The sequence below is a fragment of the Megascapheus bottae genome, chromosome 8 (genome assembly GCF_031878675.1).
Source record: "Megascapheus bottae isolate mThoBot1 chromosome 8, mThoBot2.hap1, whole genome shotgun sequence".
NCBI lineage: Eukaryota > Metazoa > Chordata > Mammalia > Rodentia > Geomyidae > Megascapheus > Megascapheus bottae.
The window spans coordinates 64,301,981-64,328,556 of NC_143516.1; the positions used below are offsets into that span (position 1 = coordinate 64,301,981).

The following is a 26,576-nucleotide window of genomic DNA, read 5'->3' on the forward strand; positions in this document are numbered from 1 at the left end:
GTCTTTCCCTGAGGGCACTTCTGACAGCATTAAGTGTTGAAAATTCTTTGATAATATGATGGCCATAATGATATCTGAGATGAATAGAATATGTGGTATAATTGGTATAGAATGTCTGTTATTGGTATTGCCTTCTTTTTCAGTTGTTTTAAATCTTATTTTATGCTGGGGGATTGAGCCTTTGGTATTAGGCATGCTGACAGATCTCTGATTTGTACAAGATTACACTGCTCAGAGGGGATTTCAGGTAAATAGGAACTTGTTTGGTTTGAAAACTTAAAGCCTCATCAAAAATAAAACTGGATATAAGAATTCCTAACACCTTATTCCACCCAAAAGGTTTTCACAATCACATTTTTGACTTCTAAAGTCTGAATATTTTTTGCACATTCTATTAGCATTGATCACTAACATGAACTAAAAAAAATTCCTAGATTTCACTTACCATTTTTACTTCCATATTTTAAAATTATTAAGCTGAAATGTAGGATTTATAGAACAAGAAAGGTAGTCTATTACATCATTCTTCAGCTATTTTTTTTTTTTTTTGGTCATGGGGCTTGAACTGGGCCTGGGCACTGTCCCTGAGCTCTTCAGCTCAAAGCCATCGCCCTACCCTTGATTCACAGCACTACTTCCCAATTTCTAAAGGTTAATTGGAGATAAGAGTCTCAGGTCCTTTTGTGCCCAGGCTGGCTTTGAACCTTGATCCTCAGATCTCAGCCTCCTGAGTAGCTAGGATTACAAGCATGAGCCACTGCCGCCAGGCTTCTTCAGCTGTTCTTTATTAGGCCCAGGTAAAAAGATTTTTTAAAAAAAATCTCACTATGAAAAATGAAATGGGGCTGGGACTGTAACTAGTGGTAGAGTGTTTGCCTAGCATGCACTAAGCTCTGGGTTCAATGCCTTGGTACTATATAAACAGAAAAGGACAGAAGTGGTGCTCTGGCTCAAGTGGTAGAGTATTAGCCTTGAGAAAGCTCAAGGAAAGTACACAGGCCCTGGGCACTTTGTAGCCCAGTTCTAGCTCCAGGACTGGGAAAGGGGGAAGAAAAAAATATGATTCCATTTTTAAAATTTTATTATTTTAGGGCTGGGAGTTTGGCCTAGTGGTAGAGTGCTTGCCTAGCATGCACAAAGACCTGGGTTCGATTCCTTGGTACCACATACATAGAAAAAGCCAGAAATGGTGCTGTGGTATCCTTGAGGAAAAAAAATATATATATATATTTTTTGCCAGTCCTGGGTCTCAGGGCCTGCACACTGTCCTTGGGCTTTCTCAAGGCTAGCACTTCTACCACTTGAGCCAAAGCACCACTTCTGGCTTTTTTCTGTGTATGTGAGGAATGGAACACAAGACTTTGGGCATGCTAGGCAAGTACTCTATGCCACAAAGCCACACAACCTATCCCATAACTTAGTCTACAGCACTGATAATAGAAATCAAGAGAAGGTAAATTGTATGGAAGAACAAATGTCAGTTCGGTCCTGCTGTGGCTGGAGGTGTGACTCAAATGGTAGAGGGCCAGCTGGGAGCAAGCAAGCCCATGAGTGTATGAGGCCCTTAGCTGAAGTCCTCATACCAGCAAATCAGTCAACCAATCATAATCTATAATTATTTTGCTTTTCATATTTTCAGTGTAATTACAGAGTTTTATGATTTTATGGTGAATTTTCCTTTTCTTTCCTCAATTATAGGGAATTAATGTGAATCTTCTTGGCTTGTAATGTGAATTGTGGACTTGTGGATACATTGTGGGGAAAACAAATTGCACAGAAGTAGATATTATTGTCAAGATATGAACACCGCGAAACTGTTCATCAGTATTGTCAGGAATCTGTAAAGGTACTTGAATTGGGACCATTCTTCCAAACAATGGAACAGAAGACAGAAAGTTCAGATACTGATCAAGAAATAAAAAGTGACAAACACCATTACTCTGGCTGTTCATCTGATTTTGGGACCACACCCCAGTCTTCTGGCAAGTCCTCTCCAGCCAGTCCTTTATGTACAGATTCTAAGGAAACAGTTGATAAGAAAGAAGTATCAGATAACCAAGTGCATCCATACCGTAAGTATGCTTCAAGGGTCCTTTGGGTATGCAAGACATTTAGGAAGATTTAAGCCAGACTCAGAAACGAAACATTTCCGTTAGTGGGCTGATTGCTAAATACATGGAAGCAGACTGATTTTCAGTAGGCTGTATTTTGATAAATTTATATAAATGTTGTTTGTGGCTCTCCTATTAGGAATTTGTATCTGTAGTCTTATTTTAATGAGGCTTTTAAGTTTTCAAATGAAACAAGTTCCTATTTATATGAAATCTTGTCTGACTAGTAGAATCTTTTACATCACAGATTTGTTAGCATGCCTAGGAAATAATAAGATTGAGAACTGAAATTTCTAGTCAGTATTTTGGAACAGCTCTGTAAAATCTTTTCAATGAATCACAAAGAGTTAAATTGTGAAAATGGATTTTTACTGTTCCTTGGTTATTTAGTGAATCAGATTTCCCTCGGGCAAGTACACCAGGAGGAAAAGTTAGATTTTTTTTCTAGTTTTCTTTCATTTCCTTTTTACTCTGGATGCATTTCCTCCTGGAAACACAAATAAGCCAAGTCATAAACCGTAAGTCACTTCGGTGATTAGAGTTCATTGTTCAGATCCCTCTCTGAAAGAACAGATGATTGTATGCTGAAGCTTTAAATCTTGTAAGAAATGTTACAAGTTAACATATAGTCTTTAAAGATTTTATATGCTTATTATTTAGAATGTGATTTTTTTCTTTCTCCCAAATTATTGGTAGATGTTTTACTTTAAAAATCACACAAAAATTCACTGAGAAAGTATTTAGAAGCATACTTGTACTTCTCGTTGCCAGAAATGATAATAGGATATAAGTTCTTAATTGTATAATACCTACTTTTAAACTTTAAATTGTTGTTATTATAAAAGTGATGTATAGAGAAATTACAGTTACCGAAGTCAGGTAAAGAGTTCATTTCTTTTTGAACAGCACACCCCTTGTCTTTCTCTTACTTACTTGTCCTCCTGTCCCCACCCCTGAATTGTGTAGTTCATTTCCACTATAGTGTCCAGTGAATAATATTCTACAGAATGCTCGGCAGAGATTTCTTTTTTCTATGCATACTTCATTTACTCTCACAGCCACCTATTTAGGTGGTTGTCTTCATTCTGTGGGTCAAGAAAATGAATTGGAATGGCTTGATTGAATTGTACTGATAATTACAAAGTGGCAAATCAGATTTTCCTGTTTCCTCACATAAAGAAAAGAAAACCTAGTTGAATTAGAGGAAAATTTTCACATTTAACCAAACAGTGATCCAACTTTCTGGACACAGAAGACATAGGCACCACATTTTGTCCCGTATTTATCTTGTATTGTACTAACACTGATGGTGCTCATATTTGAATTTGACTTGCCATCTTATCTATAAAGTCAGAAGTAACTAGAGCCTAATAATGTCATATTCTAAGACAGGGTAGAACAATTCTGTTATGAACTATTGGAATCCCATCTTTGAAGAGCCAGAATGTTCTCAGCCTTTCTTGGAAGATACCAGGCTATTTTTAATAGAAAGACCATAAGACCTCTGAAAATAAAAGCCATTATTTAAATATTGTAAAATCATTTAGGAGCAAAAAGAACTAAACAATGTTATGAGATCAGGTGTGTTGGATGAATAACTAAAAGTACACTTGATACAGCTTTTATTTTGAATCATTATTGTTTCCTTACTACTTTTAGTAGAGCTTTCACTTTGCACTATTAGTGTTCTTTTTTAGCCCCTAGGAAACCAAGCCCTAAAGCTGTACCAAACAGAAAGGGCGGCCAAATGGGATTTCGCTCCCATAGTCTCAATAGAGAGCCACTGCGGAAAGATCGTGATCTTGTTACAAAACGCGTTCTCTCTGCAAGACTGCTGAAAATCACTGAGCTGCAGAATGAAGTATGTGAACTCCAGGTCAAGTTGGCTGAGCTGCTAAAAGAAAATAAGGCTTTGAAAAGGCTTCAGTATAGGCAGGAGAAAGCCCTGAATAAGTTTGAAGATGCAGAAAATGAAATTGCTCAACTTATACTTCGTCATAACAATGAGATTACAGTACTCAAAGAGCGCTTAAGAAAATCTCAAGAGAAAGAGCGGGCTACAGAGAAAAGAGTGAAAGACACAGAAGGTGAACTGTTAAGGACAAAATTTTCCTTACAAAAACTGAAAAAGATCTCAGAAGCCAGACACCTGCCTGAACGAGATGATCTGGCTAAGAAGCTAGTATCAGCCGAGTTAAAACTAGATGACACCGACAGGAGAATTAAGGTAAAAACCATGGCTTCTAATTTTGTCCTTGTGGAGATTTCATGTGATCTGATTAAAGAGCATATTGCAGTTTAGCACTTGGTATTATGATTTTCCTGAGAAATAAATTAGGAAAAATTTAAGGTTATACATTTGAGAGCAAGATGCCAAGGAATTGATACATATTGATGGATGATAGTTTAATTTCAGATTTTAGCTATTTAGGGAATTACTTTACCTTGCTTTCCAGTTCTTCCTCCAAAATTGAAAATGATGCTGTAACAACCCATAAAACTGACTTTTGACGGCCAGTGTCAGAGATAAAAATACTGCTGTCTGTGTGCATGTGTGTATGTACAAGACCTGGGGCTGTATTCCAGGCCTTGTCCTCTCGTTTGGCTTTGTCACTCATGGTTGATACTCTACCACTTGAGCCACGCCTCACTTCCATCTTTTTTCTGGTTAATTGGAGCTAAGAGTCTAGCAGGTTTTAAGCCTCAATTCTCATATCTCAGCCTCCTGAGCAGATGGGATGAAAGGTATGAGCCACTGGTGATAGGTATGGAGTTCCCTACTTATTTACATCTTCTTTGATGTCAAAATGATCTACTTCTTTCTAGGTTAAAGGATTACTTTTAGACATTTGTTTTAAATGTTTTTACTTCTATTCTAAAAATTAATTTCATGAAGAATTGTGAGTGCCCACAAAAGAATGCCTTGGCTTTGAAAGTTTCCTTTCAAGTTGTAAGAATACTAGGTTTATACAAAGGCAGGAGTATTGGAGAGTGAATGTGATCACAATATATATGTATGGGAAAACAGAAGATTGAAGTCCACTGAAATTATTTTATTTTGAGAATTATCCATATGGCTTCTTAAAATTATTTCAAAAGAACTGGGCACAGTGGCTCACACCTGTAATCCTGTGATCCTGAGATCTGAGGACCAAGGTTCAAAGGCAGCCTGGCACAAAAGGACCTGAGACTCTTGTTTCCAAGTAACCTCTAGAAAACATGAAGTGGGGATTGGCTCAAGGGGTAGGGCAGTACCCCTGAGCTGAAGAGCTCAGGACCAGTACCCAGGTCCAGCGTTCAAGCCCCATGACCAACCAAAAAAAAAATCAAAAGGTGAGAGGGATATGAGAGTAATAGCGGCCAACAAATGTGATTGAAGTCTTGTACGTGTATGTACTGACTTAAACAAAAACACCTGAAGAAGAATACTGAATATCATAAACTCCATCCCACTAAGTTTGATTCATAGATCTAAACTACTTCCTTGCTGCCATGTTGGAATCAACATAACTGAGTAGTCAGGAACCTTTTTCTCTTGCATCAGTAATCTCAGGACCTCTGCCAAGCCATGCTAGTGCCCTCCCCTCCTCCCCTCCCCAGAGCTATAGCAGCCCAGCTCAGGCTAATTATTCAGTGCTCTTTGGCCTACCTGTCATTCCTCCTAAGCAAAATCTTTGGTTGTAACTCATGATATGTAATTATATGCTCCTCAAGCTCTGTAATCAGTCCAAAATGGAAAATATTTACTATTGGGTTTGTTTTACTGAGAAATTTAGCTTTTGTGTTTTTATGACCCATTTTTACTTCATTCAACTCTAAGGTTTTTTTCTTCTTGTAACTCAGGATCAGAGTCAGTAGCACTGATTGGTTGAAGGAGAAAGGTGATTAATTGTCATGGTTTCCTTTCAAATGAAATCTGGATTCTGAGGAATGCCATAGTAGTTCTTTAAGTTCCTATTGTGCTTTCTCTGGATGGCTGTGTGCAGGGTTGGTCAGATTTTTCACTTCCTTCTCTTGGAGAAGGTTTTGTTTTATTTTAAGAGTTGCTCCTTGTGCTAGAACTTAGGGCCAGTAGTTTTATTTGTTTATTAAAGATGGCAGCCAGCGTCCTTCCTCTTGTCAGTTGCATTTCTTCCCTGTGAGGTGAAAGGAGGGTGTTCTTCCAGGGTATATTTCATTAGTTATGTAGTGAAACACTTCCCCTGTCCACGCTCTGTAGTAAGTTGGGTGCTAACCCATTTTGTTACTTTATACAAAGGGTTTCAGTAACATAGGGTCATGATGCTTTAGAAATGGATGCACTGTAAATAAGATAACTCCAATTATGGACAGAGACAAGCATATGAGAGTGATTTCCTCCTTCAGGACTCACCCATCTGGCCCTACCTGTGCCACAGAGCTTGCTCCAGATCACTGGCGAGTACCAGGGCTGGACAGGGGTGTGCCTGGTGGGGCTGTGGCCTGAGCTATACAGAAAGCATAGGCAGCTGTCAGACTACCTGTTTCATTCCTTCTTTAGAGTTGATGTTATACCTTCAGTTTACCCAACAATTTTATTACTTTTTCTCATAAATGGTGTTTCATTTATTTTATTTCTAAAAGTTTATTAAGTAATATAAAGCATAAAAGTATGTTAATGAGGTATGATCATATGCTTCAGCACATGCATAGATTGCTTGATATTTGAATGAGATCAAACAAATGTGTCTCCAAATACTTTTTATGGTGAGGAGTTTAGCTGTAGTTTACCCTGTTGCATAATTGCACACTTCAACAAACTTGAGTTCTGTCAAAGGAGTCCCATTTTAATATATGTAATATAAGGACTTAATGTATTATTCGCTGAGTATTTAATATTCAGAACTTTAACACACACACAACTTAACTTTAAAAGCAGAAAACTTTTTTTTTGAACACTAGAATTTAAGTCAGCCTTGAAATTGTTAGGCAAGTACCCTAACACTTGAGCCATGCTCAGGCCCTTTGCGCGGTTTGCAGGCTCTATCTATTAGATAGAGCCTGTGGTTCTTGCTCAGGCAGCCTGGCATCACCCCCTACTCACATCACCCATTGAGCTAGGACTATAAGTTGTATGGGCTTGTTTGCATTTTGCCTTGGCTGCCATCAAACTATAATCTTTCTGATCTCCACATGCCAAGTATCTGATCTGGGTTTATAGACATATCTAATGCATTGGGATTCAAACTTTAAATCTCAAAATTCATTTATATCCTTAAAAATCATCAAGGACCCTCCCTGCACAAAGCTTTTGTTTGTGGGTTTTATCTGTTAATGTTTATCATACTAGAGATTAAAATTGAGACCATCTAAAATATTTCTTAGTTCATTAATATGAATAAACAACTTATGGCAAGTGATAAAGTCCTTAATGAAAACTACCAGCATTTTCCAAATCCAAAATGGATCAGAGCAGGAACGGCCCATTTTATACCCCAGTAAAGTTCTATGGTAGCTTAGTAGAGGACGTGAGGCCCTGGATCTGCTCCTGTTGTCTGTTGCAGCCTGTCATTGTGGTTGATAAGAAGGCTAAAAATTGAGCCTTACAGATGTCACAGTAGTTTAAAAATGGGGGAGGTTTTTCAAAATAGTGTTTTCAGATAACTAAATGTTGTTCTTTGATATTATGCTAATGTTTGAGTTATACATCTCGACAATTAAGTTCTAAAATATCAATGAACTTTTTGTATTCAGTAACATGGCAATTCTTTCATCTCCTTTAAATGGATATTTTTACTAAGCATGATTTTGTAACTCATTGAGGGGTCATTTGGAAAATATCAATTAAATTGTGCAAATTTGCAAAATGTTGATACATGTCCCTGTAAACTATCTCCTGTCATACAGACTGTACCCCTACAACAGCATACAATAGCAGATAGTATTGTTCTAAAATAGTTCTCACCCAGAAACCTCCCCCCCTTGCCAGGGTCCTGCAGATATTTAGGGTTCTTCCCAATGTTCTTTGGGAACTCCTGTTTTGCTATAAGTTAGAATTTCATTATCCATTGCTGCACTAAACAGATTGTTTTAGTGAGCGACAACCCCCTCACCATTTGTGCCTGGCCCTAGTCTTAAATAGAGCTCAAGGACAAGGCTTCAGTTCTGTGTGAACCTTAGTGCAGACTGGAGCCATCTTCCTGCTATATAGGGAGTGGCAGATTCATCAGTGCTGTGGGTCCTAAGCAATGAATCATTACTATCAGAAGACTTCATAATCACTGTATGGAAAATTACCTTGCAAAATAGGTGCCAAAGACAAAAAATAGAATTGCATGTACTTAATTATTTAAAAAACTACAGTAAACTATAGAGTATACATGTAGTACATAACAAATTCAACTATTTTTTGAACATTAAATTGGCACATTAAAAATCACCTTGTCAGAAATAATGAATTGTTAAGGCGCGCTCGTGCTCGCTCTCTCTCTCTCTCTCTCTCTCTCTCTCTCTCTCTCTCTCTCTCTCTCTCTCTCTCTCTCTGTGTGTCTTAATTTTTGAAATATGTAAAGACATTATGAAATGGTTCACTTATCAGAGCTCAGTATCAGGTCAGTGAAAGGCATTTAGAGTAGAATTTTCTTTTCTGATAGATCCCGTATAAGACAGCAGCATTCAGATTCTCCCCAGCTACCCTCAACTGTGTACTCAGTGTTTATCATTAGCAAAATAACATTGCTCCTCCCTATAAACCATTTTCAAAAGTAAGAGGCGGTGATCCCTGCCTTCCCTTGCCCCATGGGCCAGGCAGCCAGTTCTTTTTAATCTTTCCCTACCTGCCATGCTTCCTTCTAGATGCAAGTATCTGCTCTAAAAGGTTCCCCCCCCCTCCTTTATGCTCAGAAACTCATTCTAGAAGCCTTGCTCCTTCTTGCCTCATCTGTCAGTTCTGTGCTATTTCTAACAAGAGAGCTAATTAGGACAGAATAATGGAGGTTAGACCAGCAGGTTGGCTCTGCTCTTGTCCTGCCCTTACTTTGTGCCTCTTTTAACCTCCAGGTTTCATGTGCTTCATCTGCGGAATTAAATGGTGTAATTTATGAGGTGTTTTTTTCATTTTGAAATCTGAGAGGTCTAAAGTTACACCTTTAAGCCTTTTACACACCCAGAATATTTTTAGAGTGGTAAACTTTCATTTCCCTTCCTACCAACAAAATTATTCTAATGTTAGAGAGATGAAAATTTTCTAGTGTTGAAAAATAAATTGCTTGTAAAATTTAAAAAAATTATTTAAATCCTAGTTTTTACTGCCTAATAATTCAAAGAATTGATTTTGTTTTGTTTACTCTATGTATATCCATCATATAAAATCATGAGATCAGTAATAGAAGAATAAAGTTTAAAATAATTTTAGAAATTAACTTTAGAGAGATCTTGGAAACTACTTACTTAGAACAACTGTTAAAGCAATTTTGTATTAATAGTTTAGATAATTTTTCTATTGAAAAATTAATACAGGCACCAAAGAGCAGATTAGAAATTCAAATAACATGGAGGGGTGTGCGATGAAATGTCTGTGTCCCTCTTGTTGTAGGCCCCTTTCCAGGAACCAGTCACTGGAAGAAATTACCATTATCTTTGCTAGCGAACATCTTTACTAAGTTAATATGCCATGCACATTGCTGGAAATACTATTTTTTCACCAAAAAGCATGTTTGGGCACTTTGTGCATGGCATCCTAAAACATATATACACTAACAGATATACATTATATACTATACACATATACACTAACATTTTGTGCATAGCATCCTAAAACACATACACACTAAGAGAATCAGTTTTGTGCTTTTTAAAAACCTACATATTAGCTGCACACTGGTGGCTTGTTCCTGTAATCCTGTAATTCTAGTTACTCAGGAGGCTGACATCTGAGGATCAGTCTGGGCAGAAAAGTCTATGAGACTGTTATCTCCAATAAACTACTCAGAAAAGGCTGAAAGTGGCACTGGAGGTCACGGGGGTAGAGTTTTAGCCTTGAGTACAAAGAGGCCGAGGGATATCATCCAGCCCTGAGTTCAAGCTCTAGGACCAGCCAACAAAAAAAATCTACATATTGTGTTATGTATATCACAATATGATGAACCTTTCCCTTTTTAATGTAGGTATTAAATAAATAAAAGATGCATGTCCTTAAATATGCATGTATACATATATGTACATTTGTATCTGTATATATAGGTGCACAGAACAAAATTAGTGTTTTCTTGCGTGTGTGTGTGTGTGTGTGTGTGTGTGTGTGTGTGTGTGTGTATGTATGTGAATGTATATTGGTTTTAGGTGCTGTCTTGAGCTTCTGTGCCCAGAGTTAGCACTATACTCCACTTTCAACTTTTTGGTAGTTAATCAAAGGCAAGAGTTTCACAATTTTCCTGCTCCGGCTGGCTTTGAACTGCGATCCTTAGATCTCATCCTCATGAGCAGCTAGGTGGCGTGAGCCACCAGTACCTGGCAGAATTAATATTTCTTTGGAAAAATGAATGTAGGACTGAATTGGTGAAATCAGGGACGTTGGTGACAGGTTCAGAAATAGGAAGGACAGCCAGGGAGTGCAGTGGCTCACGCCTGTAATCCTAGCTACTCAGGAAGCTTAGATCTGAGGATCAAGATTCAAAGCCAGCCTGGGCACAAAAGGACCTAAGATTCTTATGTCCAATTAACCTCTAGGAAACGGGAAATGGGGTTTGGCCTAAGGGTAGAGCTGTAGCCTTGAGCTGAAGAGCTCAGAGACAATGCCCAGGCTGAGTTCAAGCCCCAGAATCCACCAAAAAAAAAAGAAAGAAAGAAAGAAAGAGGGACAACTTAGATTTGATAAATGACAAGAACAAGATTGAATTGATCTCCCCAGGCTCAGAAACTGGCCCCACAGAAGCAAAATGAGATTAAATCAAATCAAATCAAGTCCTCACATTTTTTAAAAAGCTTATTTTATGGGTAGCATATGTGAAGCCTTGGCTTGAAAATAATTCCAGTTATAAAATGTATAGCATTTTTATATACTAAAAACATATTGCTGCTTCAAAAAGTAAGAGAAGGGGAAAAGTTTCTGGAGTAGGGTCATGTCCTGGTCTTCAAACCTAGTAATATTTTTACTGGTTAGATTCATGTAGGGACAGGTAAAAACTTTAGGCAACGAAGTGTCATTTAGTTAGCTAATGGGAAACTGGGATGTCATAATGGCTGGCATGTAGGAAGCAACTAAATAGACAAGGAGCCATGGCACTATTTCCCCATTACTGAATGGAGAAATAAATTTGCTTTTGTTGTTCTGAAGCAACACAAACCTAGTGACTATTACAGGGAAACTGATTTCTAGTCCTTTATAAAGATGAATTTCTGGGTTGGGAGCTTGGCCTAGTGACAGAATGTTTGCCTAGCATGCATAAAGACCTGGGTTTGATTCCTCAGTGCCACATACATAGAAAAAGCCAGAAGTGGTGCTGTGGCTCAAGTAGTAGAGTATTAGCCTTGAGAAAATCCAAGGCCTGAGTTCAAGCCCTAGAACTGGAAAAAAAAAAGCAAAAGACAAAAATAAATAAAAAAAAGACTTAGATAATAACTGAAATTTTCTGACAGTGAAATAAGTACCTTTAGAATAATTAAGCTTCCCTCTCCTAGAAATGTCTGAGTAGAGGCTGAACCATCACTTTCTAGGAATACCATGGGAAGCATTCTTGTAAGGTGTAAGAGGTAAGGCTGTGGGTTTACTATGTATCCTGTTTTCTATAGAGGTACAATTCTTTTTGGTACAATACCAAATTATTTAGGATTTTTATCTTGAAGCAGTGTTAAATTTTAGCAAATACTTTTTTGTGCACCATTCTTTGCGGTACTCAAGATAGAATTCAGGGTTATACATGTTTTTGCGATGCTGAGGTGTTTTTGAGATGATCAGGTAATTTTTTGCATTTTTATCTGTATTTGTTGAACTATCTTTGCATCTCTTAATGAAACCACTTTGATTATGGAGTGTGATCTTTTAACAATTGTTTTAGTTTGCATGCATTTGTACAATGAGGGGATTTTGTGATTTTTCCATACATGTAGACTAGTACAATCTGAACAGATTAACCTCCTCCACAATCTTCCCATTATTTCCATTATTTTTATGCTGGTCAATTCTATTTACTTACTACTGTGTTAAGCACTTATACTCAAGTTCACCAGGAATATTGACCTACAGTTTCTTTTGTTGTTTATATTTCTGATATATTGTGATCAGAAAAGGTATGATTCCAGTTATTTTGAATTTGTTGAATTATTTTGTAGCCTAATATATGTTGAATCTAGAGAAAATTCCAAGTGCTGATGTAAGGAGTGTTATGTTCTTCAACATTTGGATAGATGACTAAGTGCATTTACTATATAGTATAGCTTAATTCTGAGGATTTATTTTGATTTTTTTGACAGTCTGGGTTATCCATTAAAGAATGCAATATTGGAATCCAAACTATTATTGTACCAGAGTCTCTACTTCTTTCTTTATTTCTAATAGCTTATTTTATAGAAGTTGGTGATCTGACATTAGATTTATGATCTAGACTTATCTAGATCATATTTATGTAAATTTATTTATCTAGATCTATATTTATATATTTTTGATGAAATGATCCTGTCCTCATTATGTAGTGACAATTTTTGTTCTTACACTTTGTCTTTGTTAGATAATACATGCAGCTTGTCCTTCTTGTCTTAGGATTCTATTGCTTCTGCTATTATTTCCATCTTTTCACTATGTTACCTCACTGGTCAGATAACTTATTCTTGTAGGAAACATTTTTTTAATTCAGTAAACTGAATAGTTTATTGTATTAGTAACATTTGAATTTCATTGCTCTCTTCTTTAGATATATGGATACTTAATTGTTCAATAGTGTTCAAAGATCATAAACTCTTCATTTGGATTTTTCTTATTTTCTGTATGAGTGTGATATTTCAAAAGTGTGGTATGTCTTCAAGCTCTAGTAGACATTCCATTATATAATCTAGTTTATTGTTCGGGCTTTCAACTGAGTTTCTGAGATCTGATTAGTTCTTTTTGTAAATATGTCTTATCTCTGCTAACTTTCTCACTTATATTCAGCATTACCTCCCAAATTCAACCATTGATCTTATTTTAAAACAATTTGCCAGGAGCCGGTGACTCACACCTACAATCCTAACTACTCAAGAGGCTGAGATCTGAAGATCTTGCTTCAAAGCCAGCCCAGGCACTAAAGTCCCAGAGACTCTTATCTCTAATTGACCACTAGAAAACCAGAAGTGGAAGTGTGGATCAAGTGGTAGAGCACTAGCCTTGAGCTGAAGAGTCCAGGGAGAGTACCAGAGTTCAAGCCTCACAACCGAAAAACATAAAATAATCTTTGAGCTGGGTGCCAGTAGCACATGCCACCTATTCAGAAGGCTGAGAGCTGAAGATAGTTTGAAGCTAGCTCAGGCAGGAAAATCTGTGGGACTCTTACCTCCAGTTAACCACTAAAAAGCCAGAAGTGGAACTGTGGTTCAAGTGATAGGATACTGACCTTGAGAAAATATCTCAGTGCATAGGCGCTGAGTTCAAGCTGCAGGACCAGCACAAACATAAAATTAATTTATTTAAATTCTTTTTTTTCTTATTTTATTTTAATGTATAGAGTTATATTTGCCAGATAGAAGGTGCATTACTTCTCATGCATTGATACCCCTTATCATGTTTACTGAATTCATCAGGCATTTTGTCCATTTCACTATCTTTGGAATCTTTTACTAAAGAGCTGTGATCTTTAGGAAGTGTTGTAGTAACTGTTTCCTCCTATTTCTTGTGCTCCTATGTTGAGATCTGATCATCTGGCATCTATATATTCCAAGGATGTGCCTTCCCAGTTTATTTCACTTACATTTGTCTTATTGCTACATGATATTTTGCTTCGTGGAAATTGCTGTTGTTGTTTTCTAGTTATTCTTTTCAATTTTTTTTTGGTCATTTATGGGACTTGAACTCTGAGCATGGGTGTTGCCCCCAAGCTCTTCAGCTCAAGGTTACCACCCTACCCCTTGAGCCACAGTGCCACTTTTGGTTTTCTGCTGATTAATTGGCAATAAGAGTCTCACAGACTTTAGTGCTTAGGCTGGCTTTGAACCATGATCCTCGGATCTGTCTCCTGAGTAGCTAAAATTACAGGCGAGAGTCACTGCACCTGGCTCTTTTCAATGTTTTCTGTACCTTGAATAATTACATAGTTTTAATTGCCATGATGTTTAATTATACCCACAGCATGATTTCCAAAAGCCAGTGTTTCTCCTCATGTCAATTTACACCCAATTTAAATGACTACATATGTGCTTCAGACAAGTGCCCAAGACATTATATACATTATGAAAAATAGGTGTCTTATTAAATTGTTAGTAAACGTGTTTCCTGACTTGCTTTACTAAAAGTTCATGACCACAAAGCCTAGCCTGGATTGTAATTCTTGTGCAGCATCATCCATTTGGTACTGCTGAGTATATCTCACTATTGGCTACACTTTCTTTTAACTAGTTTTTTTTTCTAATACACCTATAGGAACTTTCAAAAAACCTTGAGTTGAGTACTAACAGTTTCCAGCGTCAGCTGATTGCTGAGAGGAGAAGGGCATATGAGGCTCACGATGAAAACCGAGTTCTACAAAAGGAGCTACAACGGCTGCATCACAAACTAAAGGTAAACCTTTGATGCTGAATTGCGTCATTTTCCCCACCATGTAAGTTGCATGGAAACAACCCAGTATTTTAAAATGCTATTCACATTTGCAAGTTTATATAACACAATTTACAAAGCTCTAATATTATCTTTGGCACTTATGAAGAAAAGATTTGTTAGTATAGTCACCATGACAAAGCAGAATGTCATGTAGCAGTAAAACAAATGTAAATGAAATAAACTGGGAACATTCTGGAGGAAAATGTAGGAACTAGCTGGGGGCAACAGATCACACCTGTAATCCTAGTGACTCAAGAGGCTGAGATCTGAGGACTGTGGTTCAAGGCCAACTTGGGTGGGAAAGTCCTTGAGATCATTATCTTATTCTTATATCTATGTCTGTCTTATTTCCAGCAAATTGCTAGAAGTAGAAGTGTGGCTCAAATGATAGTGCACTAGGATTGAGCAAAAAAGTTCAGAGATGCACCAGGCCCTGGGCTAAACCCCAGCATTGGCAAACAAACAAGCAGAAAATAACCTGATAGGAACTAGAGCTTGTGTCAAATGAACTGACATGCTGATGTTTTTCTTCAGATATAATTATTTTTAACGGTGTTTTAAACATGTCCTTCATTTTCCTTGTTCCTAGAAAAAGTATTCATATGAGTTAGTTATTCTTAATTTTATCTAGAGGTCATTGATGGTTGCAATTTTATACAGAATTATGCATTATCTTATATACTTTATTTTTCCTTTTTCTGGCAGAATATGCTTTTGAACTGACTCAGGGTTATGTGCTTTGAATGCATGCAGAGGTTTTTTTTGTTTGTTTGTTTTTGTTTTTGTGGGTCCTGAGGCTTGAATTCAGGGCCTGGGCACTGTCCCTGAGCCTCTTTGTGCTCAAGGCTAGGGCTCTACCACTTGAGCCACAGCTTCACTTCTAACTTTTTCTAAGTAGTTTATTGGAGATAAAAGTCTCAGAAATTTGTCTACCTGGGCTGGTTTCAAACCGAAGTCTTCCAATCTCATCCTCTTGAGTAGCTAGAAATGGCAAGCACTTTAATACTTGAATCACACTCAGCTCTCTTGTAAATTTCTAGACAGAGCTCACTTTTTTTATAAATCTTTTTTTATTAAATAATTTATTAACATTGATTTTTATATCATATTTCAAATGACATGTTTAACAAAGAAGTATTCAAGAAGGGAATCTCTACATTATATTTAGCTTTATATTCTGCATGTTTTCTCTTTTAGAGCTCACACTTTTGGTGGGCCACCCTTTAACCATCTTCTTATATTAGCCTGCCATGCAGCCGGGATTCTAGGCATAAGATAGTGTCTTACCAACTTTTTTGCCCCATGGACTGTAGTCCTCTGCCTCCTGAGTAGGTAGAATTGCAGATGAATGCCACTGTACCTACCTGATCAAATTCTCAGGAAGAGTCATAGTCCCCAAATGTGCAAGCATACCAATGTTTAATATCATGGCCATTGTGTGTGTGTGTGTGTTGTGTGTGTGTGCATGTGAGCACACCACACAACACACACACACACACACACACACACATGCACGTGCATTTTTCCAGTAGGGTCTCAAGTTTTTGCCTGGCCAGCCTCAGACTCTGGTCCTCCTGCTTATGTTCTCCCGTGTAGCTGGCTGGACTCAACTGTGACCTTCTTCACCCAGCTCTGATGCTTAAATTGTCAGTGACTGAGAAGTCACACAAAAAGATGTTAACTAATTCTTTATCTCTGTGTCTAAGCCTGGGTGATAGTGACAGAATTACTAGCTTTATTAGGTAGGAGTGGAGGAAAACTAAAATCTGCTTAATTTTATTTGCTTTCTCTCTCTTCCCTATACCCCTCACCCCAAAGTGGCAAGTCGTAGCCAGTTTTAGTGGGAAGTCATTGCCCTTGTCTAGGGCAGGGTTACTAGAGACATTTAATTTGTAATTTGGTGTTGTAATTACACAGGGAAGATGAACTCAGTATATTTCCATTGGCAAGGAAGTGGTCAATCAGTTAACTAAGTGAAGGTGATTTCTTTAAGCTGAGACTGTACTTGTTTACATCATATTGGGTTTACTTCTAGGAAAAGGAGAGAGAACTGGATATAAAAAACATATATTCTAACCGTCTGCCCAAGTCCTCTCCAAAGAAAGAAAAAGAAGTTGCTCCAAAAAAGAATGGTATGATGGCTACTATTATTAAGACACTAATATTATAACTATAGTATTGGTTATAATCTAGCTATTATAACGTATTTATTGATAATATTTTGAAGTAGAATGCAGAATCTCATTGAATTTTTAAAATTACTCTTTTTTACAATTTTAGTTTTTGTAACTTTCAGAAGTCTTTCAATTTTTGTTAGTTTTAACTCAAAAGGAAAGATTATTAAAACCATGTTTTAAATAAATTAAAAAACTTCTGAGGGCCAGGAGTTTAGCCTAGTGGTGGAGTGCTTGCCTAGTATGCATGAAGCCCTGGCTCGATTCCTTGGTTATCACACACACAGAAAAAGCCAGAAGTGGTGCCGTGGTTCAAGTGGCAGAGCACTGGCCTTGAGAAAGGACAATGCCCAGGCCCTCAGTTCAGTAACAGGACTGGCAAAAAAAATTTTTTTCCTTCCTGTGATTTTTGAAAACCCCTAAAAGAATGAAGGATGTAATGAGCTTCCATTTAACCATTACCTAGCTTTCAATTATTGTTTTTGCCAGTTTCATCTATTTCTCTTAGTTTTGGTAGTGTGTTTTTCAGGAAATTGCGGAAACTATTTCACTCATAAATATTTTATATTATGTATATAATTTTGCTATTTTTTAGCAAAGTATAATTCTTCTAGGAATTACAAATTTTTTTGAATATAAACTTTGTGAAATTTTAGGGTCATTTGTAGGAAGAATTGCTCCCAAATTATATACCTGCTAGTAACCCCCTGACACAAAAATGAGTGCATATTGAGTTGAGTCAAATGTACATTATCTCATTTCGATGTTAAATATATTCCAGTTGAATAAATGTTAGCATTGTTGAATGAAATTAGAAAACTTCTCCAATTTTCATGGTAGCCGCATGCCAGAGTGATTTCACAGACCTGTGTACAAAGGGCGTACAAACCAGTGAAGATTTGGGACAGGAAGACTTTTCTATAATACCACAGACAATTACGTGTTACGAAAACAAACTGGATGAATCAGAACATCATTCTCTGGTGAGTGCAGCAGTACGACTTTCTGTCCATCTCTAGATTTAAAGTTATTCCTAAACCTGGTTTCAGACTTTGTACCAGTTCAGAAGTGATGGTAGTACTGTATCTTTGTGAATATTCAGATGGTCTTTTAAACAGAAAGTGATAGCATCTGTGTGTTTTATTACATTCCTCCAGATTTACTCCTTTGGTTCATGTTGAATTTTTCAGATGCTTCAGAGACTGGTTATGCTTTCTACTAGATTGGAGGTAAAAGAGGAATTTGCTTAAAAGTTTACAATCTAAGATAATGCTCAAAGTTTTATGTCTAATAGGAAACTGATCAATTTTAAATATTTTTCTTTCATTTAAATTTTATTGTCAGGGTGTTGTATAGAGGGGTTACAGTTACATTTGTACATTGTTACCCCTTTCCATCTTGTTTTTTCCTGCTTTCCCTCCCCACACTCCCTTTCAAATAATTTTTTAAGAATTTGCCCAGTTTTAAATTTTTGGCTGTCCGCATGGGAAAAATTTTACAGATTAAATGGATGCTAAACTGGGGTGTAATCTGAATTTGTACCATTTAATTTGGAGTAAAATTCAAAAGGGGGGAGTATTGGAAAGGACTTTATTGGAAAGGACTTTCAGTACCATGTCACTGTAAGCTCATGCTATCTAAAGAACATTTTATCTTCAATATTTGCAATTTCACTTTCAAAGAAAACACTTCAAGGGACTAATGCATTTCATATATATAGTTTATGGACCAGTCCTGGGGCTTTGAACTCAGGGCTTGGGTGCTGTCCCTGAGCTTTTTTGCTCAAAGCTAGATCTCTACCACTTGAGCCATGACTCTGCTTCCAACTTTTTCTTTTTATAGTTGATTGGAGATAAAAGTTTTGTAGGCTTTGCTGCCTGGGCTTGTTTCAAATTGTGATCCTCAGATATCAGCCTACTGAGTAGTAAGGATCATAGGTATGAACTACTGGACACTCAGATAATATTTTTATACTTTTATAGAAGTGTATATTTAATATTTTATACTTTATAGAAGTTTTCCAGTGATTATGATATTTCATTTCATGATATAAAAAGAAAGAGTAGACTGATTTGGTTCTTTTAATTTCTGCTTTAAAATTAGATACATTATTTGGGGGGGAGGGTGATGGGTACCTTGACATGTGAAAGGGTATCAATGTATGTGAATTAATGCACTTTCTATCTGGCAAATATCATGTAACCCTTTTATTAATTACAATAAAAAATTAGATACATTAGTTCTATCTGCTGTGTTTCTGGCTGTGTTCGCACTATTATTATAGGCTCATGCCTATAATCTTAACTACTCAGGAGGCTGTGATCTGAGCATCATGGTTCAAAGCTAGCCTGAGCAGATAAATAATCCTTGAGACATGCATCTACAGTTAACCTGCAAAAACCCAGAAATTGGATGTGTGATTCAATATTGTATTGAGCAGAAAAATCTAACAGCACCCAACCACTGCGTTGAAGCCCCAGTATCAGCACACACACACACACACACACACACACACACACACACGCCCACACAGTAAAACAACTGAAAACCTTAATCATGATGACTTGTGTCTTTGCAAGGGTATTATATGGAATAACAGAGTAATTCTTAAGTTATTTTTTATACTAGAAGATTCAGAACCAGCAACTTGGTTGAAAGAGTGTAGTCTTAGAGTTGGCTCTGCTTTTTTGTTGAATCCTGGTGCTAACATTTTAGTTGTGTGAATTTTTGGAGCCTCAATTTCTTCATATGTGAAGGGTGAAGAGCAGTGGCTCATGCCTGTAAATCCTAGCTACTCAGGAGGCTGAGATTTGAGGATCTCAGTTCAAAGCCAGCCCAGGCACTAAAGTCCATGAGACTCTTTATCTCCAATTAAACAGTAGAAAATCAGAAGTGGCACTGTGGCTCAAGGGCTAGAGTGGTAGCCTTGGGCTGAAGAGCTCAGGGACAGCTCCCAGGCCCAGAGTTCAAAAGAAAAGTAAAGAGAGATAACTAACGTTTCTAAGCTCCTCAGAAAGGCTGCCATGTAAAAGACCTCAGCCAGTGGCAGCTGGGTCCAGTTCCTCTTGTAATGGATGAAGTCAGTGTGTAGTGCAGAGCTGGCGAGCAGCTTTGCTTCAGGTGGTCATCCTCTGTTTTGCTGATCTCCTGCTTGGGGCTTTAGTCCTGGTGTTTGTGCTTGGGTGGCTTCCCTCCCTGTGGACACACTGTGTTTAGAAATGTGGTCTGGCATTGCACTACTCTTCCACTCAGCTTGCCTGGGTCTTATCTAGCTGCAGGAGTGGCTAACACTATCTTTATCTGAGCAGCTCTGTGCCCTGCTGAACACTCAGGGAATCCTGTTTCTAAAAGGAAGAAAAAATGAAAATGGATACCAGGGGACAAAACTATGGAGTCTTTACTAATAATCCATGCTTTTATTTATTTGGGGGTTTTTTGTTTGTTTTTTTGTCAGTCCTGGGCCTTGAACTCAGGGCCTAAGCACTGTTCTTGGGCTTCCTCAAGGCTGGTACTCTACCACTTGAGCCACAGAACCACTTCTGGCTTTTTCTGTGTTTGTGGTACCGAGGACTCAAACCCGGGTCTGGGTCTTTGTGCATGCTAGGCAAGCACTCTACCACTACTAGGCCAAACTCCTGGCCCTCCCCATGCTTTATTTTTATTAAGAAAAATTTTTCATGGAGATATTTTCAAGGAGCCATAACAAGCTTAAATTTCCTCATTCCTTATGGAATTTTAAGTCTGTGGCATTCTTATAAATATTATAGGACTTCATTAATTGGAGACTTTGGACATAGTATAGACTTGACCAACTCAGTGCTGCTGTATTACATACTTCTGCGGCCTTTCTTGGTAGATGAAGAGTCATTTCTGATTAACTTGATTGACTAGATTATGACATTCAGCTAAAGAAACAACTCTTCTGCAGCTTACCTTCAGAATTCTGTGTAGGTTGTTGGTGTTGTTTCCAGTAGAGTGGTTCTGATATATTTAACAAATCTTGCTTTAAATTTTTAACTGGAAGCACTTTTCACAGCAAAACAACTTAGGATTTGTTAAAATGAAAATTAACTTAAATTTCTACCTTGGTATTTCCTCTCTTTCTATGCATGGATTTGCATTTTAAAATTGGTAATAGAACTTGGAGTCCCAAGAGCAAGGCCAACAGGAGAAAGTGAGGGTTTCGTCTCCACCTGAAGAGAGAGAAGAACCTCATGGAGATCCAGGAGAGCCCAATGTAAAGCCGGAGGATGGAAATCTGGAGACCAAAGGTGAGGGAAAGAGTTTGTTTATGCAAGCTGTGAATCCCTAGGTAAAGGAAGGGTCAGTGCCCCTTGATACCTTCCCACTGAACTGTAAATTGGTTGTGCACAACAAGAAAAGGCAGGTGCAGTTATGAAGTAGTGTGAAGAGTCACAAGTATTTGAACAACGTTACTAGGGAACTTTGAAGAAAAAAAAACAAGTTCAAATAGATAAAGGCAAAGCTTAGATAGAAGGGAAAAAACATTCTTTGTCTTGACAATTGAAGAAATAATTGGAGGACAGCTGCCATTTGAGCCTGGCCTTGAAACTAGTCCACAGACCAGCTTAAGCCGAAGCATCAGTGAATTGTGTTGTCCTGTATACATTCATATAACTGTTATTTTATTTTACTTTATAAAGTAAATATGTTCAAAATTAATGTGGAAATTCAATGAACCAGTTCACATTGTTTTTAGATAATGGAAATGAAGTTCAGAGCTAAGTTTATTTCTGTCTGCATAAAATGTTTTACAGTCATGAGCAAAGGAATCCCAGAGTCTACCCTGGTGAATGTATTAGTTGTACTGGGAGTAGTATAGGACTATCAGTTCCAGTGTTATAATTAATTTATATAGTATGGGTATATAATGTATGTAGCATAGAACTATATTACATGCTACTTAAAGAAAAATGTTGTTTTGAGCTGAAGCTCCTGGAACATACAATTATGACCCCTTGTTGCATAAATGTATATATCTGTGTGTATGCTCATGTATATTTGAATGTATAGAAATTATGTATTTACATTATCACCTTTGGCTAATGTGTTAATAAGCAGGTTAACACCAAGGTAGAAAAGATTAGGTATTACACTTCGTTCCTACTAGGCAACAGAAGAAGGACTAAAATAGCAGAAGAAGACCATGACTTATCTTTCAGCTAACATTTTGTGTTGTGTGTGTGTGTGCCAGTCCTGGGACTTGACCTGGGGCTTCCTTGCTCAAGGTTAGCCCTCTAATATGATCCTTAGATCTCAGCCTCCTGGGTAGCGAGGATCATAGGCATGAGCCACACGAGAATGTATTCCAGTTACTGAAATTAGGAGATCTGCAGTGTTCTTACATATTTGATATTTTTTTCATTTGGAAATAACTTCAGAATCATAGAAAATGGCAAGAATATAATAAAACTATTTAAGAATAAATTATTCTCATGCCTAGGTCCCTAAAATACTTTGGTGTGTTGTTCTCCCAAAGACATTGTTTTACATCATGCCAGTATAATGTTCAAAGTTAGTTATCCATATTATAGATACAATATTCCTACTTGTAGCATTTTCTCCTTTCTAGAAACCATCATAAGTTGTTTAATTTTTTTATATCTCTCTAGTCTGTAAACTCGAGTAGTTCCTTTGTTTTTATTTTTATTTTGTGAGATTAACATTTTTTTTTTTTTGTCAGTCCTGGGCTTGAGCTTAGGGCCTGAGCACTGTCCTTGGACTTTCTCAAAGCTAGAGCTCTACCACTTGAGCCTCAGCACCACTTCAGGCTTTTTTCTATGTATGTGGTACCGAGGAATCGAACCCGGGTCTTCGTGCTAGGCAAGCACTCAACCACTAGGCCAAACTCCCGGCCGAGATTAACATTTCTTATGATTTCAGATGCATGTTTAAAAATAGAATGTTCCTTGTTTGAAGTTTAAACTTTTCTGTTAGATTTAAGTTTCTGTATCTGAGGTAAGAATATTGTATAAAAATGCTATGTCTTACTCAGGATATGGCATTTAGAGGGTTATATATAAAAGTCTTCATCCACCCATCCATCCATCTCTCCCACAACTCTTCTGAACATGTATAGCTTTGCAGTTGTTGTTAAATAGAGATCATGCCTACTATTGAAGATTGTTTTTCCCGTTAAAGTGAATCTTCAATGCATTAAAGATGTATCAAATATTATTCCCTAATCCCAGAATATTAAGTACAGAAATGAGACATTAAGTACATCCTCACTGTACTTACAACATCCAAATTACATTTTATACCATTGTAAAAGATAGGAATTGAGTTTTCCTTTTTAGAAATAGTACTATAAAAATCCCAACTTTAAAATTTTATTTCCTGTAGAATGGGCAAGAGAAGAGGTTGAAAAACAGCAAGATGAAAAGATGCCTTCACTAGAAAGAGACGAAAAGCCAGAGGTGGAAACTGGGCAGTGCCAAGTAGAAGTGTGTCCACTTCCACAGGCTGACAGATTGGAAGAGGAGGAGGAAGAAAGATCAAAGAGGGAAATGCTCCTTGCTAAACTGAATGAAATCAACAAAGAGCTCCAAGATTCTACGAACCAGAAGCCGCCTCCTGTGCTCTTGCTCCCTGATTTGGAATTAAAACTGTGCTCCCTGATGAGAAGCCCTAAAACAAACGTATCCTCAGAATCTTCAGAGAGATCATTCAATGGACATCATTTGCATGACATCAGCTTTGCCACACCAAAAGGAGATGCTCTGAACCCAGGGAGCATTCGAAGTCCAGCCTCCCCAAATGACCTGTCATTTGGAAGCTATGTGCCTTCATTTGGAAAAACGTCAGGGAAATCCAATCCATATAGCCAAAAAAGTAGCCTTGTAGACTTGCCAAAAGACACTGTGGAGACCCCCAGTAAAGATGGTGTGGACTTAACGGCAAGAAAGGAAAGGAAAGCTAGCCTGATGGAGCAGCTGTTTGGCACCAGTGCCAGCAGCACCATTCCTTCCAGGGGCAGTGACCCCAGCTCTCTGCCCACCAGCAGGGGGGACTGTGACCCTCTGAATTTTTGCCCCGGGGAGAAAAACAGCAGGGTTAGAGAACAGAATGAAGATGAAGACTTCCTCCTTGGAGAAGGAAGAAATTTTAATCCAAATAGACACCGCTTGAAACATGCAAACAATAAGCCGGCACTGAAAGCAGTTGATTCTGTAGAAGATGAAATTGAAGAGGTAGCACTGAGATGACTAAATATATATATTTTCCAATTGTAAATATTAAAATATTTTAATACAGTATTTATTATAAACCTCTAGACTTTTAATATTGAAAGTTTCTTATTGAGGAATGATTTTTGTAGCTAAATTACAGTGCAATTAAAAAGTAGATCATATTGACCCACATCACTAGTTTGAGAGAATACAGGGGGCTCTTTGAATGAAACCAAAACCAGAGATATCTCTAGCATTGTTTTCATTTTTTAACTTAGAAATGTGATTTTACCTCTTAAGCCTGCTCTGTGGGACTTCCTTGAGAGTCATATTCATTTCCTACTTTTACCCCTATTTATTTTTGGTCAGATTTTCACTGGGCTAAGTGTACTTTTCTCATTGATTGTTGAGTGGAAATAAAGGAGCAGATTTCTGTGGTGAGAAGTCTGGACCCCTACTTTATGGATGGGGACGCGGTCCCTGTGGTCGGGGACCAGGCTGAGCTGCTCCTTCCTCTGAGCACCCACGTTCACACCAGTCACCTTCAGTCTCATCGCTGAAAGCCCTCCCCACAGCACTGCTGGACCCCAGGCTGATCTCAGATGCCATTTTGTTTGTGTAGATTGTCCCCTTTGTTAGGGGACAGTGACACTCCCAGTGTAATTCCTCTCTACTCTGATAACACTCTCTGTATCTCAGTGACAGAGTATAAGACCTCATACCAAATGACAAGCCATGGAAGAAACTGCATCTCAGTAGAGAAAGAGTTTGAGCCCGATTATGTTTCCAAAGCAGCATACTTTGGAAATTTTAACATGTTCTTTTAAGATTTGAACTTGTCCCCAAATCAAAGAGACTTTCAGGACTAGGGTTCAAGTAGTCTGGATCAAAGTATTTGGGAGTTGGGGATTCTGCCCTGCTGGGTAAAGCAGGTAATTTTCTATTGCAATGCACTGGTTTTCTTTCAGCTATTTGTAGTTAACTTCAACTGCCAAGGAATGTGCTGGGTATGACGGGTCTTTAAGAAGCAGTACTGTGCCACCAGCTAAGGAGAAAGCATGTTAAATGAAGAGTGGCAGAACCTGTCCAGGAGAAGGAACACTTAGAGGTTGGCACTTTAGAATACTAAGAGGAGTTGTTTTTGCTCATTGTTGAATTTCCCTGATAAGGGGCAGGAGTTGGTATTTTATCTGGATCTCTTTTAAATGCTTATTAAAGAATGTCATCTCCTTGCTAGTTGATAAGACTTACCTGGTCATGCCTCTAATTAAAACATATATCATTTGTCATCTTTTCAGTTGTGTTCCTGTCCTTTATTGGGAATAGAATCTCCCTAGAGTGTTAAAGTGTTATCAAGATGTTTTCTTAAAGAGGTTTTGACATCTATCTAAACGTTTGCCATAGCAAATCATTTGAATATATGTAAACATATTATCTGTAATGCAGTGTGCACTAAAATATTATGTATTGTTAATTTGTTCTTAGATGCTTTTTTCTGCTGAAGGTATTCTAATTTTATGTGTATTTTTTTATTAAAAGCCTTTTAGGAAAAATATTAATTCAGATTATTTTAATTAGTCTCAAGCTTTTGTCTACCTGATGGACTCTTTAACCAGTGTAACAATACAGAATTATTAAAATTAATTTCCAAGCTTAAAAGCATTATGGTGTTATGTATGAAAATTAGAGTTCAAAATGTATAGAATTTTTTTAATGAATAGTGCTTAAAGATGAACCTTAAAAAAGTGAACCATTTTTTTCTAAATGTCAAGTTAAATTTATTTGTACTCAGAGCTCTTATTAATAAAATTTTAAAACACAATGTGGCTCTTTGTTTGAGTAATACCTGAGATTGTTTAGCTTATATATTAGGAAGGGGAACTGCAGGGTTAATTTTATTTCATTATTCCCCTTGATTTTTTGCTGTCCAGTATTTTTAGTTGAAGTAGATGAATTTACCCTAAATCAGGTTAGTATGCTTGTCTTATCAGATAATTATAGTTTTAATTAATCCTTTCACCTTTAATAGCTATCATCGTGGCACATATTGCACTGAGTTAAAGGGAAAGGTGAGGGTGAGGAGAATTAAATTGAATCATAAAATAAACACAAACTTATTTCCTGGCTGATCATTACTTCATTTTATATTCAGCTCTATAGTCTTCAGCTTCTGCTATTCCTGGCTGGGTAGTAGGACATGCAAATCTGCTTGATAAAAGGGGAAATTTGTATCCTAGTGACCACAGGAATTTCTTAGGATTAAGAAAGTTAGTATAACTGCCAACAAAGAATATTTCTAATGCTCCTTTATATTTCTGCTACACAATATATGCCATTCACCATTAAGGTATCCTTTTAG

At 37.3% G+C, this 26,576-nt stretch overlaps 1 protein-coding gene across 2 annotated transcripts; it reads left to right on the plus strand.

Moving 5' to 3' along the window:
* The first annotated feature begins 1,702 nt into the window (after positions 1–1,702).
* Positions 1,703–25,514, plus strand: Lca5 (lebercilin LCA5). Of its 2 annotated transcripts, XM_090338533.1 has the most exons (8): positions 1,703–2,072; positions 3,809–4,338; positions 14,674–14,811; positions 16,886–16,982; positions 17,865–18,007; positions 21,163–21,295; positions 23,391–24,238; positions 25,186–25,514. In XM_090338533.1, the coding sequence occupies exons 1-8, from the start codon at positions 1,877–1,879 to the stop codon at positions 25,228–25,230; spliced, it is 2,130 nt and encodes a 709-aa protein (XP_090194659.1). In that variant the 5' UTR covers positions 1,703–1,876; the 3' UTR covers positions 25,231–25,514. The 2 variants fall into 2 exon arrangements, with proteins under 2 accessions (XP_090194659.1, XP_090194660.1); XM_090338534.1 differs by having other exon boundaries at positions 23,391–25,514.
* The last annotated feature ends 1,062 nt before the right edge of the window (positions 25,515–26,576 follow it).

What these genes read in the sequence shown, in the direction of transcription:
- Lca5 (XM_090338533.1), top strand. Translation starts at nt 1,877, where the DNA reads ATGGAACAGAAGACAGAAAGTTCAGATACTGATCAAGAAATAAAAAGT. An exon ending in TAACCAAGTGCATCCATACC is followed by an intron (nt 2,073 to 3,808) that starts GTAAGTATGCTT and finishes GTTCTTTTTTAG; the next exon opens with CCCCTAGGAAACCAAGCCCT. An exon ending in AATCAGAACATCATTCTCTG is followed by an intron (nt 18,008 to 21,162) that starts GTGAGTGCAGCA and finishes AATTGGTAATAG; the next exon opens with AACTTGGAGTCCCAAGAGCA.